General features: G+C 36.5%; 1 protein-coding gene across 1 annotated transcript in view; it reads left to right on the top strand.

Annotated features, from left to right (window-relative positions):
- The window catches only part of TPH2 (tryptophan hydroxylase 2), a 120,923-nt gene extending 115,952 nt beyond the window's left edge, over positions 1-4,971 (top strand). Inside the window, exons 10-11 of the mRNA XM_015811810.1 lie at positions 4,557-4,690; positions 4,797-4,971. Of these exons, the coding sequence (XP_015667296.1) occupies positions 4,557-4,690; positions 4,797-4,971 (309 nt within the window). The remainder of the gene's footprint in view (positions 1-4,556; positions 4,691-4,796) is intronic.
- Positions 4,972-16,845: the final 11,874 nt, after the last annotated feature.

Here is a 16,845-nt window from a genome sequence, read left to right as displayed (position 1 = left end):
GTTCTCACCTACATCGTCCACATGGGACGACTCGGGAACTCAACTCCTACCCCGGGTAGCTCACCTATCCCCTTATGCCCAGGGGAAGGGTATCAAGCCGTTTGACAGCTGATGCTAGCTGTCAAAACGGCTTTTACGCTGAAACAGGCGGGAGGCAGCAAACAGCTGCGTCCGACGAGGTCGCCTGCCACCGGAAGTCCCCCTGGAGGGCTTTTCAACAGTCAAAAGACCAGGGCTTTTTTTTCTCATAGAACGCCCAGAACGGAGTTCCGGCACCTTTTTTGGATGGAACCTTGTAGGGTAGGCAAGACGGGTTGTCTGACGTGTGAGTTCCGGCACCTTTTTTTTTTTTTTTTTTTAGAAAAAAAGCACTGCAAAAGACATATCAAAGATTTTGGAAAGGAAAGAGAAAAAACTTGATTTTTGATATTTCCTAACTTCATGCAGACTTCTGGTGGTTTACAACAATATATAATCCATCAAAAACTTCTATCATTTCATCTCTGTTAGTGAGAATTAGATCCAAAATGGCTAATCCCCTAGTTCCCTTCTCTACTTTTTGGGAGACAAAGTTGTCTGCTAGGTTTATCAGGAATCTGTTTGATCTTCCACTTGGTGCAGAGTTTGTCTCCCAGTTGATGTCAGGGTAGTTAAAGTCCCACATTACTACTGTGATGTGCTTCCTACATACCTTAGTTTGCTAGTCAGCTTACTAACCTACAGCTAACTGCATCTACATGGAGGAAAGTGTGTAGTGGGGTGCTCCAGGGCTCTGTTCTGGGCCCAGTGCTCTTCAACATCTTCATCAATGATTTGGACGAGGGATAGATGGGAAACTCATCAAATTTGCAGACGACACCAAGCTGGCAAGAATAGCCAACACTCCAGAAGACAGGCTTAAGATACAGGAGGATCTGGACAGACTTGAACACTGGGCGCTATCTAACAAAATGAAATTCAATGGTGAAAAAAGTAAGGTTCTACATTTAGGCAAGAAAAACCAAATGTACAGGTATAGTATAGAGGGTACCTTGCTCAATAGTAGTAACTGTGAGAGGGATCTCGGAGTCCTAGTGGACAATCACTTAAATATGAGCCAGGAGTGTGCTGCAGCTGCCAAAAAAGCCAACACAGTGCTAGGGTGCATTAACAGAGGGATAGAATCAAGATCATGTGAAGTATTAATATCACTTTACAATGCCTTGGTAAGGCCATACTTGGAATACTGCATCCAGTTTTGGTCACCACAATGTAAAAAAGATGTTGAGACTCTAGAAAGAGTACAGAGAAGAGCAGCAAAGATGACTAGGGGACTGGAGGCTAAAGCATATAAGGAACGATTGCTGGAATTGGGTATATCTAGTTTGATGAAGAGAAGGATGAGGGGGGACATGATAGCAGTGTTCCAATATCTCAGGGGCTGCCACAAAGAAGAGGGAGTCAAGCTATTTTCCAAAGCACCTGAAGGCAGGACGAGAAGCAACAGATGGAAATTAATCAAGGAGAGAAGCAACCTAGAACTAAGGAGAAACTTCCTGACAGTTAGAACAATTAACCAGTGGAACAACCTGCCTCCAGAAGCGGTGAATGCTCCAACATTGGAAGTTTTTAAGAAGAGACTGGACAGCCATTTGTCCGAAATGGTATAGGGTTTCCTGCCTGAGCAAGGGGTGGACTAGATGACCTCCAAGGTCCCTTCCAACTTTATTATTATTAAAACAAACAAAAACAAAATCTGGCATCAAGAATGACTTCTTTATTCATCAATAATCAAAACGTTTACAGAAAAGCCCTATCTTGATTGCTGTCTGAAAAGCTGTGAAAGTGCCATCTCTTAAGGAAAAATATTTCATTAAATAAGGCAATAACATGAAATACATGCAATGTATTCTGAACCATCTCACTAGGAAGTAACTCTCAATGTACTCTTTTGTTCTAAAAAAAATCTGGATGGGTTGGTTCTACTTGAAACATACAGTCCAGAAGAATTCCAGGTATAAAGCCTCCTGGAAGCCAATTTAGAGCCTAACCATTGGCATATGGCACTAGTGGCTCTCATCTGATAATAGATGGGCTGCTGTGTTCTGCACCATCTGCAACTTTAGAAGAGTCTTCAAAGGCTACTCCAGGTAAGGGGTATTGTTGTAGTTGACTTAATAGGTGATGACAAGAAGCCTTTCTCAAAGTATCTGCTTCAAGAAGGAATGCAGCTACCTCAATACATGGATTCTTTCTGCCTGTCTAGCAGTAATTCTCCAACTACCGTGTTTTCCCAAAAATAAGACCGGGTCTTATTTTTTTCCTCCAAAAGAGGCACTAGGTCTTATTTTTTTTGGGGGGGGGGTGTCTTTTATACTCACCTCCAACACCGACAGCCCCACCCAGCCGGTCCACTTGTTGTACTAACATATATTTAATAATAATAATAATAATAATAATAATAATAATAATAATAATAATAATAATAATAATAATAATAATAATAATAATAATAATAAAGTTGGAAGGGATCTTGGAGGTCATCTAGTCCAACCACTGCTCACTTCTTCTGGCCGATGGAACAGCTTCATTCTGCAGCTGTATTCTAGCCTGAGAAATACAGGCCTGGCTACAGGAGATGGCACAGAAGAAATGGGCCGGCGAGGAGAGGCTTGGCTGCAAGGTAAGTGGGTGAGGGTCATGTGGGGCAGCTCCACCCCCCCACCCCCACCCTAGCTTGAGTTTTAGGTGTGTGCCTTGCCCCAAAACTAGGGCTTATTTTTGGGGTAGGCCTTACTTTTGGGGGAACATGGTAGCAGAGGATCCTCACAGACTGATTCTTCAGAGAAAGACTACCTACCCAGAGTTTATTGGAGTAGCTTACTTCTTCCCATCTGGCCTAACAGCTTCCAGATATTGGGTCAAAACTTCTGTCTTTTCTGCTGTTCAGCAGGGGTGGTGTTTTGCAAACAAAAGGATAACCTTCTCCAGCAGCTATATAGTTAAACAAATTCTTTAACTAAAAAGAATTGAAGTAAAGAATAAGTGGGCATCTAGAACATCACAAAGACAACAGAAAAAGGCAGCCTGCATTGAAGCTAGCACATGTATTGAAAGATGCCAGTACTGTAATATCAAATATAAGCACTAGCTCACTGCAAAAAACAACCAACTAGTGTATAGAATGGCTGCATTATAACTGAATACCATGGGTGAAAAAGAAAAAGAAAAAAAAAGCCAAACAGTACACCACAAAATGGAAGATCAGGCTAGAAAATAAGATCAGCATGCTAAGATCAGAGGCAAGCAAACTAAAACAGATGAAAGAAAAGAAGTTGAAGAGCCAAAGAATATCTGATCAAAAATATCACCTAGAAACAAGGAAGATTAAGGAAGCACTGGAAATAATAAAGCACAAATAACAGGTATAGTTCAATTATGTTCAATTTTTGGAAACTACCTGGACAAGTCTCTGCAATTTTTTTGGCAAGGTTTTTCAGAAATGGTTTGCCTTGTCTCCTTCCTGGGGCAAAAACTTAAAGAAAATAGGTAGAAGAATGATTACATATTTCACTTTTATAAATTAAGTTCTAGTAGTTGTTTTTTAAGAAAATAAAGTTGGAATCTAAGAATTATGGAACATACAGAAAGGGGAAATGCCCCATTTGTTACTCTCATGAACATCCATATCCTCATGTGTAAAAACACCAAATATGTCCATATGGAGAGAATAACATGTATAAGTGTATCTGTGCAGTTCAAGACCCTGTGTGCACTATCACATGCAACTTTTATAATTAATTTTTTATATATTTCTTTCTTAAAAGGAAATATCTGATTATTATTTTCTTCATGAACCGAGATAGAATGATTCCTGTACCACAAGTTGGAAACTGGACTGATTAGAGCAGAGTATGAATTTTATTCCACAGATGTCCAACGCCTCCCGTTCACTCCCAGTTCTTTACATTTTTCTAAAAAATTGTATACTCATAAAATTCCATGACTTCTTCTAAATGCCATTCAATTTGGTTTTAAACAAATGGGTATACAGTGAACACTTTTGATGAACTGTTAATATCCTGTCAATCTACCTTATACTGTATTAAAAAAGAGCAATGAAAATGTTCATTATTTATTTAGATCTTTTCAAGCCTGAAGCAAACTGGTGTTATGTTTACTGGAGGTGAAATATATTTTTTACGAATGTGTGCTGTGGGTAAATATCCATATATTGCTTCTGCTTTTGAAGAATTCCTAATATTAGCCATAGTATGGGAATACTTGAAGTATTTATTAATAATATGTTTATTGTTTCAGGTGTGATGATTTAAGTTATTTTTCATATATAAAGCAAAATTAATATATTCTTGATGGTGTAATTATTTGAGGGGAAGGGAATCTTAAAGCAATAAATAGATTGATAAGTTTAAGATGCACATCACATTCATTCTGAAAAAACAATTATAGATGAATCATATGAAGTGGAGCGCATTCTTTGCTATAAAGTTTGGGTGCATAGAAACACTTGTGGTTTCTGTCATGTAACTTAATAGTTGATGTGGTGTATTTTGCAGCATGCTCTGTCTGATAAAGCCAGTGTGAAAACATTTGATCCAAAAACAACCTGCTTGCAAGAATGCCTTATCACAACTTTCCAGGAAGCTTACTTTGTCTCAGAAAGTTTTGAAGAAGCCAAAGAAAAGATGAGGCAAGTTATTTTCATGACCCTTAAAAACAAGCCCCAGATTGAATTTGCTGTTATCTGTAAGTGCAGAAATAAGAGTTAATTTAATTCTTTTTTATTTTTATTTCAGGGACTTTGCAAAATCAATCAACCGTCCCTTTTCTGTTTATTTCAACCCCTACACCCAAAGCATTGAAATTCTGAAAGACACCAGAAGCATTGAAAATGTTGTCCAGGATCTCCGAAGTGACCTGAACACAGTGTGTGATGCTTTAAGCAAAATGAATAGATATTTGGGTATCTGATCTCTTAGTGATATGGCTTTGAAGAATAGCTAGATGCTGTAACACCATTATAAGCTACAATGGCCATTTTAGCATTGTCTATTTCTTCTCTAATGCATGGCTACCAATTTGCTCCGTGTGCTCTTCTACTGAAATGTAACTTGAAATACACCGACACTAATCTACAAATATTTAAGGAAGAGGATTACATTGTCTTTTTTATCAGCTTGCATAAATTTCAAAAGGCTTCCTTTCTGTATCTACAGAGTTACAAATAGCATTTGCTTCATATCCCAAAAGAACAATTAAAAGCAAAATATCATCAACCAATCACACATGGGAAGTTGAACTTTAGTAAGCATTATATATTTGTAAAGAAAATCCTCATGCTTTTCAAAATAAAACCACTAATTTCCTGATGATAGTAGTAAATAAAGCCAAACATTTTTGAAGAACCCAAGATAATGCTCTTAGGAAATAGGCATGTCTGTGTAGAGAGTTGTGTTTCTATCAATACCTTGAAATCATATATTTGTCCTGAAACATAATTTGGTCTGAAGCACATCTTTCTATGCAGCTGTCTTGTACTTCTTGCTGCTAAGTAGACATTTAGGATCATGGCCATGTTAGCTTATTGTAGGATCTGGTAACACATTTTCTAGCAAATTTTACAAACAACATCATTTTAGCCACCATAAATGTTGAGAAGTTATACACCAACATTCTGCCCAATCATGGATTTTAAGCCAAAGAGAATATCATCACTGATGCTAAAATATCACATCCTGCCATAAGGCTGGGTAACTTTGCACTAATCCATTTTAATTATCTGGACTCATGGAAACGAATCTCTTATCAAATTTCATCATGCCTAACAACTTCTTCTCTTCTGTCAACCTCAGTTTGGAGCTACATACAGAACAAATCAGCTTCTTTGATATCTTCATTGATAAAACTTCACAATGGACAAACATTATGTTAGACAGAAAAGTTATAGATTGCCCTGCATAGTCACATGCTTTCAACTATCACATCTACCATCTACCGGTACATCAAACCTCAATGCTATTTCCACATTTTTTCAGATCCACTTGACAGAGATACTTAACTGATGAAATTAAACTAAGCATCAGGAAACTGAACTACTCACCCTATGAGACCAATAGACAAATCAATAGAGCCAGTTCCATTTCCAGAGAGGACCTGTTAAAAGACAAATATAGAAATAGCGTAACAGAACACCACTGCTTGTCACCTACAACTCAAACACATTATTAGTAATCTATACCCCATTGTGAGAATCAGCTTGCTCTATTGGTTGAGGCATCAGGCTAGAAACTGGGTAACTGAAATTCTAGCCCTGCCGTAAGCAAGAAACCAACTAGGTGACCTTGGGACAGTCATTCTCTCTCAATCTAGGAAACAGACAATAGCAAACCATTTCCAAAATATCTTGCCAAGAAAACTTTAGGCAGTCAATAGGAGTTCACACTCACACAAACACATGCACAAACCCCTAAGCAGTGTACTATCTCAGACTCTGAGTGGCAAACCCATAATTGCAAACATGTAATCACCTAACCTGAAGTAGATTCTCACAAGCAGCAAGAAACAATGATGCCAGGTACTGATGTCTACTTTCCCCCAACAATACCATCATGGGCCCCAAAAAGTAATAACAAGTTGCCTCCATTTAGTCTTTAGTCCATACAGGTGCCTCCATTTAGTCTTCCTCCAGTGTAATATTTGCTGAAATGCCCCCTAGGACAAATAGGACAGACTTTGCACACAAGAATTAATTGACACAAGTTTGAAGTCCAGACTCAAAGCAAAGAGAAAGTATTGAGGATGAAGGTTCGTTCTCCAAGCTTGTGGGTTGGTTTCCGAACATTTTGTTACCAGGCTAGATAACATATTCAGCGGCGTTTAGGGATTCCTAGCCTGGTAACAAAATGTTCGGAAACCAACCCACAAGCTCAGAGAACAAACCTTCACCCTCATCCTACACCCGAGCTACAGATATTCACCATTATTGCAGAGAAAGTACTATTAAAACACTTCAACCTCCTAGGTTATTTAATAGCAATCCAAATTAATGTTTTGGGGAAAAAAATAGACCCTATTTCCACCACTGAGTGAGAAATTGTTGAACTCACATACATTGTATAGTTTCAGGAAATTTCAGAAGGTTAGCTTTCCCATCAACACTCTGGGTTTTAAGCACATTATAATTGTTAATTGGTAAAGTATTAGTAATATGCATTCTGCATCTGCATAACTAATCTTTTTCTCCTTTTCTGTCCCACATCACCCCAAATTAAATACTAGAATAGTCTAGGCACTCAGACGATGAAGTAAACTGCAGCTCATAAAAGGCTATACCTTTTAATAAAATTAGTTAGTTGGTAATAGTGCTACCCTTTCTAGTAACTGATGATGTTACCTAGTTTGGTAATGAAAGATCTGCAAGAAAGATCTGCAAATAAGCTCAGAGTGCACCAAGGACCCCACTGATAAAGCATGTATGACTAGGGCATTCTCCTTTAGAACTATCTGGAACTAAAAGACATTTGTTGCAATGGATGCTGTTGGAACTTCAGGCAAAGAGCTAGATCTGGAGCAGTTCTAAAATCAAGAAGAGAGAAAGAAACACAACTTTACCTAGAAATAAGTAAAGTAGCAACTCCCACATACAGTATAGTCAGCAATTCACACCATAATAACCTGGTTCAGGCAGTTATTCAGCACTTGATGATTGTAACTTCAAATGATAATTTACATGTAAATAACCTTCCCATCAACTCAGTCAATGCTTTGCAATGAAGTCAGCAAGAATTGGATAGTCAAGATATGTGGGACCACATCTTGATATAATGTTATCTATAAATATAACAGTTAAATGTCTTCCCTGGCATGGATTCTATTTTCTTTAAGTTGCTGGATTTCTTTGCCAAAAAGCAATAGAGTGTATATTTTTATTTTTCCACAATGAACATAGGCTTGCTTTCTATACCTATAGAAATGCACTAAAACACGGGAATAGAAAATGATGTAATTATTTTTTTATTGCCCTGTCACCCTCTTTCTGAGTTTTGTCATTACCTTTACCTTAATTGATTGGTAGTTTATTCAGCAGCATAAGGGAAAATAAATCTGAGTCTGTATATGGTAATATAGTGATTATAAGGTAAAGGTCACACTTTTTTCTGTATACACATAATTTTTAATAGTATTTTATGGATTTTACTCAGTCATGGAAATGTTTGGGCTTATTCTTCATACCTTGGAGGATGCCTGAGAAGGGGTTTAGGTTGCAAATAACTTAGGGCTTTGTCATAGGCTTCTGAGTATATACTTGTAATCCTATCTCATACTCTGCTGGCTGATAGATTAAAGGAGATATTAAAATATGTCTATAGATATGATACTTTACTGGAACATTTAATGAGACATAATCTTTACTAAATAGCAGATACATAATGTATTGTTTGGAACTTCCTTTTCACTGTATCCCATAATCAAGAGATATAATTGATGATAGTTGTGTGTGTTATGTGTGATTAGCTCTAAACGGAGACAAGCTCTGATTACAAACAGCTTTTAAAAATTCAAATCTTAATTTGCAATTGAATGTGATAAATTAATCACTAACTCTATTCATCTCTGGAGCAAAATGGTAATTCTAAATTAGCTATGGAAATCATGTCATCATTTCTTCTTGCTTGCAAGACTCTGGGGTCATTGTGTATTCCTTGCTATATTAGCTGAATCTTTTTACATTGAAGTTTTCTAGATGTCTTTCTGCTACACATATAGGGTTCAGATTTTTCATGACCAATGGAAACTTGCATTCTGATTCTTCACAAATAATCTCTAAGAATGAAAGTCCAAGGTCCCTTCCAACTTTATTATTATTATTATTATTATTATTATTATTATTATTAATAATAATAATAATAATAATAATAATAATAATAATAATAATAATAATGATCATTGCACAATCAGCCAGATGTTCAGACTGGGTTTGGCATTTTGTCTACCTATCGAGTCCTTACCAAGGACCTGGGATAGGCAGATGTGGATGTTTGATGGTATTACAGATATTGTCGCAGGATGGAAGCAGTTCCTAGTAAGGGCGCCTTTTGCAATTGACTAATGGTGAATTTGTCAATGCCAATGGTGTTCAAGTGGTGTTCCAGTTGTTTTGGGATTGCACCCAAGGTGCCTATTACTATTGGTACTACCCTTGCTTGCTTTTGCCACAGTCTTTCTATTTCTATTTGTAGGTCGTTGTATTTTGTTATCTTCTCCAGTTCTTTCTCGTCTATTCTGTTGTCTCCAGGCACTGCCATGTCCACTATCCAGACTTTTTTGTCTTTCTTATCGACAATTGTTAAGTCCAGAGTGTTATGTTGCAGGTGCTTGTCTGTTTGAATTCTGAAGTCCCAGAGCAGTTTAATTTTATCATTTTCTATGACTTTCTCTATTTTATGATCCCACCAGTTTTTGCTTACAGGCAAAGGATATTTCTTGCAGATCTTCCAATGCACCATTGTTGCTACTTTGTCGTGCCGCTGCTTGTACTCAGTCTGTGCGATCTTCTTGCAGCAGCTTATCAGGTGGTCCACTGTTTCTTCAGCTTCTTTGCCTAGGCGGCACTTACTGTCTGTTGCTGTCTTCTCAATTTTGACTTTATATACATTTGTCCTTAAAGCTTGGTCTTGTGTAGCCAGAATTAGTCCCTCGGTCTCTTTCTTCAATTTTCCTGCTCTTAGCCATTGCTAGGTCTTGTTATTATCTGCTTTCCCAGCTATTTTTTTAATGTACTGGCCATATAGTGCTTTGTCTTCCCATGCCTCTATTCTGTTCTTCATTTGGTCTTTCTTGTAGGTCAGTTTGGTCTCTCCAGTAGTCAGTAAGCCTTCCTGATATACTAATTTCAGTGCATCTTCATCATTGTCCTTCAGATATTCTTCCAAAGCCATTTTTTATTCTTCAACCATCTGATGTACTTGCAGCATTCCACACCCACCTATTTGCCTTGTAGATAAAGTCTGTCAATATCACTTCGTGGATGAAGGGCATGATTTATTGTCATTATTTTTCTGGTCTTCCTATCCATTGCTTTTAGTTCTGCTTGAGTCCAGTCCACTATTCCAGCTGTGTATCTAATGACTGGAATTGCCCAGGTGTTGATTGCCTTTATGGTATTTCCTCCATTGAGTTTGGACTTTAAAATCTTCTTCACTCTCTTGATGTATTCACCTCTAAACTTTTTCTTGACTTCAGTGTGCTGGATGTTGTCAGCTTGAAGGATACCCAAGTATTTGTAGTAATCTTCCTCATCCAAACTCTTAACGTTATTTTCGTGGGGCATCTTGATTCCTTCAGTTTTCACTATTTTTCCTTGTTTGATAATAAGTGTGGCGCACTTGTCCAAGCCAAACTCCATTGCAATATCTTGGCTATATATATGGACAGTGTTGAGCAGCGATTCTTTTTCAGATGATGTTTTTCCATACAGCTTCAGATCATCCATGTAAAGGAGGTGGGATAGTCTGGCAGATGTTTTTGATGTTTGATAGCCATGTCCTGAGTTATTCAGTATTGTTGACAGAGGAAACAGTGCAATAACAAATAGTAATGGTGATAATGAATCTCCTTGAAATATTCCTCTCCCAGTCTCTCATCATTGACCTGCAACTGTGTCTTCCATTGTGCCATCGATCTTTGCACAAATTTTCTGATGTTTCTATTGACTCCTGTTATTTCTAGGCACTTGATTATCCAGTCATGTGGCAGAGAGTCAAATGCCTTTTTGTAGTCAATCCATGCCACATTCAGGTTGGTCTTCCTTTTTTTGCAGTTTTCCAAGATCATTTTGTCTATTAGGAGTTGATCTTTTGTTCCTCTGCTATTGGATCGGTTTCCTTTCTGCTCAGGTGGAAAGAGATTGTTTTCTTTTTTTTAAATAAACTTTATTGGTTTTTAAAACATAAATCACATAATAGTTGATTAACAGTGTGTTTGCCTGGCTTACATTTACAAAGGAAAATCGTCAACAATTATTGAGTGATTGCCTTTTCTGATTTCATAAAATTTGGATGTATGAATATCTCCAATGTGGATACCCAATTAGGGATTTTCATGTAATTACATTTTTTAATTCTTACTCATACATCTAGTAGTGCCCGTCTGATGTAATGTTTCTGGAAGTACTGGTGAGCCTTGTGCTTTCCTTCCCAAAGAATTGCATGCCACCCTGTCTGCATATTGTGGCCTTCTAAGACTAATAATCTCCTATTTCTCAGATGTATCCACTCTTTCGCCCAAGTAAGTGTGGCTGCTTGATAATATTTTTCCCAATCTGGGAGGCCGAATCCACCGGAAAGAGATTGTTTTTAATTAGATGCTGTTATACTGCATCAGCTACCACACCAGTTAGCAATTTGAAAGTTGTTGGTAGGCAGGTAATTGGCCTGTAGTTGCCTGGTGTTGCCCCTTTTGCTGGATTTTTCATTATTAGATAGGTTTTCCCAGTTGTTAGCCACTTTTCAATTTCTCATCCTTGTAGTATATTGTTGAACTGCTTGGCAATGAGTGGATGTATAACAGTTAGATGTTTCAACCAAAACCCATGCAGTTCATCTTCATCTGGTGCTGACCAATTTTTGATCTTCCTTGCTCTTTTTTCTACCATTTTTGTTGTTATTACTAGTTCTTTCATTTCAACTTCTGTTTTGTTTGCATCCACCTCTTTTAACCAAGCCGCATCCTTGTTGTATTTCTTTGGGTTATTCCATATCTGCTTCCAGAACTGCACTGTTTCTTCCTTGTCAGGTACTGACTGATTCATTGCAGTTTCTCCATTGATGGATTGGTAGAAACGTTTCTGATTGGATTGAAATTGGAGGTTCTGCCTATAGTTTGCAATTCGAGCTTCATATCTATTGATTTTCCTGGCTATAGCTGTTACTTGCTTCTTTATTATTTCCAGTGCTTCCTTGATCTTCCTTGTTTCTAAGTGGTATTTCTTGATTAGGTATTCTTTGGTATTTTTGTTCTTCAGCTTCTTTTCTTTCATCTGTTCTAGCTTGCTTGCATGTGATCTTAACTTGCTGATCTTATTTTCTAGTCTAACCTTCTATTTTTGTGGTGCACTGTTTGTTTGTTTTTCTTTGTTGATTTTGCATCCCAGGTATTCAGTTATAACTGCAGCTGTGCTGTACATTAGTTGGTTTGTTTCTTGCAGTGAATTGGTGCTTATACTTGATATTGCACTATTTGCATCTTTTAATGCTTGTGCTAGCTGTTTCTTTGGAACAAGCTTCAATGCAGGCAGCCTTATTCTGTTGTTTTTGTGCTGTTCTAGATGCTCAGTTATTCTTTGTTTCAATTCTTTTATTTCTTTAGTTAGAGGGTTTTGTTCTTCCTGAGGAAGAGGTGCCTGGTTTCCAAATGAGAACAGTTGTATATCTCTGCTGGATTCCTTCACTGCCAACTCCCCCTGGTTTGCCTCTACATTCTGAATTACTTCTGGCAAGGCTTTGATTTCTTTGCCCTGGGTAAACCTTTGCAGTTCGTCCAATTCTGTTTCTGTGAATACTTTATTTCGTATTATAAATCGGCATTGATCTGCTAGTCTCTGTTCTGTTATTTCTGATTCTGGATGTTGTTCTTTCCAGAACTGGTGCATTTTTTTAGATATCCTCTTCTTGTTGGATTTGATCTGTAGTAACGGATCATTATTTCTTTGTTTTCAATCACTGTGTATCTGCGATGGGTAAACACCTTTTCTTCCAGTAGTTCTGCAGCTGCTGGCCCTAGTTGCTCAGCCAACAGTCCTGAGTCCTGTAACCCATTTTTCACCAGATATCCAGGAACTCCAATATCTAGCGCGGATCTTGTTAACCCGGGTGACATCCGAGCCAGTATGGCATTCTGAAATTTACGTCTCACCATATTTTTTATGGGAGAGACATTCTTTGTCTGACTCCTCTGATGAGACCTGTCCAGTATGGTTGAACCTCTGGCATAGCTCTCATCTTCCTCAGAGTACACAAGCCCCACAACCATGTCAAGATAGTGCCTCACTGGGGGATTATTATTATTATTATTATTATTATTATTATTATTATTGTTATTGTTATTGTTATTATTATTATTGATCATCGCACAGTCAGCTAGATGTTCAGACTGGATTTGGCATTTTTCTCTACTTATCAAGTCCATACCAAGGACCTGGGATAGGCAGATGTGGATGTTTGATGTTATTACAGATATCATCGCAGGATGGAAGCAGTTCCTACTAAGGGCGCCTTTTGCAATTGACTAATGGTGAATTTGTCAATGCCAATGGTGTTCAAGTGGTGCTCCAGTTGTTTTGGGATTGCACCCAAGGCGCCTATTACTATTGGTACTACCCTTGCTTGCTTTTGCCACAGTCTTTCTATTTCTATTTGTAGGTCTTTGTATTTTGTTATCTTCTCCAGTTCTTTCTCATCTATTCTGCTGTCTCCAGGCACTGCCACATCCACTATCCAGATTTTTTTGTCTTTCTTATCGACAATTGTTAAGTCCAGGGTGTTAGGTTGCAGGTGCTTGTCTGTTTGAATTCTGAAGTCCCAGAGCAGTTTATTATTATTATTATTATTATTATTATTATTATTATTATTATTATTATTATTATTATTATTATTATTATTATCATCATCATCATCATCATCATCATCATCATCATCATCATCATCATCATCATCATCATCATCATCATACTTCTGTTATAGCAACTGTAATGCATGAGATGAAAGCAAGCCTGGGCAAGTCATGTTTATGGGAAGAATATCCCAATAACTAATACTTTCAAGGAATAATTTAGAATAACTTGGAGTAACTATGAACTATTTAGTCATACAGGAATGATTTTTTTTGGCAAGTTGAGTGCAATATGCTGAATGTAAACATACTAACAAAGAAAAAAGATAAAGGTAGTAGCATCCTAAACTTAACATCTAGGAAAACTGCCAATTTGATAATATGAAGATAAGATAGATTAGATAACTTTTATTGTCATTTTTTTTTACTGTGGGCACAATGGCACACATCAAAAATGAAATTCAGTTGCCCACTTTCAAAGTGAAACGCATACATATGAAACCATTTTTGTATGTCCATTTGGTTATTTGAAATACAAATATTTTGTTTAAAATATGTTAGGTTGCCTTGGGTGGAAAACACTCCAAAGATAAATATTCTTCAATAATGGACACGAGCTGAATAAAATAGTGATTAATGAAACAAGTGCGATGATAACACCACTAAAACTAAAGCAATTGCCATTGATAGCAGCAGCATAAAGCCCCATGAACCCTTTGAAAAATAGTCATGGATTGCAGATGATGTAAATTGCTTTAGAATATATGGATATATGGAGAGAGATGAATCCAGAAAAAGCCCAATATACAGTACCTTTTATTCCAACAGACATAAATCATGGTCAAGAATTGATATGATATGGACTTCTTATGATTTAAAGACTATGATATAAGAAATTGAAATAGAACCAAATATTTGGGCAGACCATAATTCAATTAAAATTACTTGGAAAGGAGCTAGGAAAAGATTAAGATGGTTCTTGAACAAATCTATATTGAAGGAAAAAGAATTTCTACAATTAGCAACAAAAAGAACAAAGAAAAGAGACAAACACAGTGTAGGTTGAAAGAACAGCTTAGTACTTTAGAATCGGAGTTACAAACTGATCCACAAAAGAAAAATTTGAAGAAACAAATGGACTTAATAAAACACAAATTAAACTTACTTGAGATGGATATATTGGCACAACAGATTAAACGAGCCAAACAGAACATTTTTGAAAATGCTAATAAACCGGGAAGATGGCTTGCATATAGATTGAAAAAAGAAAGAGAAAAAAGATTAATAAGTAAACTGCAGGATTCAAAGGGAGAGTTACATTGTCATAATGATGCAATGAAAAAAATTATTAAGGCCTACTACGAGACACTTTATAAGGCGGAGGTGATTTCTAAAGAGGCAATTCAGGATTATTTAAAAGAAGCAAATCTTCCAAAGGTTCCTGAGAATATGTGACAGAGGTTAAATGAGAAGATATCAATGATGGAAATTACAGAGGCAATAAAAAGACAAAAGAAAGACAAAACACCGGGGCCGGATGGATTACCTGCAGAATTTTATGTAGCCTTACAAGATACTGTAACTCCAATTTTGAAAGACTTGTATAATGAAATTTTTATACAGACAAAAATACCGAATTCATGGACGGAAGCCAATATTACTCTGATACCCAAGGAAGATACTGACCTTACACAAATTAAAAATTATAGACCAATATCGTTATTAAATGTGGATTACAAAATCTTTGCGGCAATAATGGCAGAAAGAATGAAAAATTTTATAACTGAATTTATTCATCCAGATCAAAACGCCTTTCTCCCCAGAAGACAGATAAAGAACAACTTAAGGATTATTTTAAATGCTTTGGAATACTATGAAAATTATCCAGGGAATCAGATGGCACTCATATTCCTTGATGCACAAAAAGCTTTTGATAATCTAAATTGGCAATTCATGTTTCAACAGTTATAGGAAATGGATTTCGTTGAGAACTTTATTAAAGCAATTCAAACAATTTATAAGAAACAAACAGCAAGAATACTCTTAAATGGAGATTATACAGATGGATTTGATATTAAAAAAGGCATGAGACAGGAATGTCCACTATCTCCCTTGTTATTTATTCTTACATTGGAGGTATTGGCTAGAAATATTAGACAAGATAAGGAAATTAAAGGTTTAGAGATTAAAGATCAGAAATATGAACTACAGGCTTTTGCAGATGATTTGGTCTTTATTTTAGAGGAGCCACTGGAAACAGCCCCTAAACTTTTGCAGAAAATCGAGGAATTTGGAGATGTGGCTGGATTGAAAATAAATAAGGAAAAGACTAAAGTTTTAACAAAAAACTTAACTGATAAGCAGAAAACTCAACTTGCCAAAAAGACAAATCTTCAAATAGCCAAAAAAGTTAAATACCTAGGTATTTACCTAACTGTAAAATATACAACATTAAAAGAGAACAACTATGAAAGATTAATAAAACAAATAAAAGTAGACTTGGAAAAGTGGGAAAATCTTCAATTATCACTGCTAGGAAGAATAGCGACGGTTAAGATGAACATTCTACCAAAGTTAATTTTTCTCTTTCAAACAGTCCCTGTTAAATTGAGCAAGAAATTTTTTGACGGTTTGAACGCAATAATACTAGGATTTCTATGGCAAAGAAAGAAAGCAAGAATTAAATGTAAACTTTTACAAGATTCCAAAGACAGAGGGGCTTTGGACTTCCGGACTGGAGACTTTATTATCAAGCAGCTATTTTGCTTTGGCTGAAAGAATGGATTATGCTGAGAAATAAACAACTTCTCTACTTAGAGGGACATGACCTCCAATTAGGTTGGCACGCCTTTTTATGGTATGAGAAAACTAAAGCACATAAATACTTTCAAAATCATGCCATAAGAAATGTATTGCTTTCAGAATGGGAGAGAATTAGACACAAAATGTACATGAAAATACCTGAGTGACTTTCAACAATGAAAGCATTTGCTTATCCGAATTTGATTAATTATGATAAACTTGTTAATTATAAAGATATTTTGGATAAAGATGGAAAACGTAAAGACAGGCAAACTCTTCAACAACAAGGTATTGAGTTAACATGGTGGTCTTATTTGCAAATTCAAACAAGATATGAAAAATATATAAAATCAATGGGATTTTACAAAGAGCAGATTCCACTTGATAAAATACTTTTGAAAACAGATGAGAAATTGATTAAGAAACTTTATAAAT

The sequence above is a fragment of the Protobothrops mucrosquamatus genome, unplaced genomic scaffold, assembly GCF_001527695.2.
Source record: "Protobothrops mucrosquamatus isolate PMUCROS unplaced genomic scaffold, P.Mucros_1.0 scaffold49, whole genome shotgun sequence".
NCBI classification, from domain to species: Eukaryota; Metazoa; Chordata; class Lepidosauria; order Squamata; family Viperidae; genus Protobothrops; species Protobothrops mucrosquamatus.
Note: the sequence above shows the minus strand (reverse complement) of the source record. Positions and strands in the feature narration are given on the sequence as shown.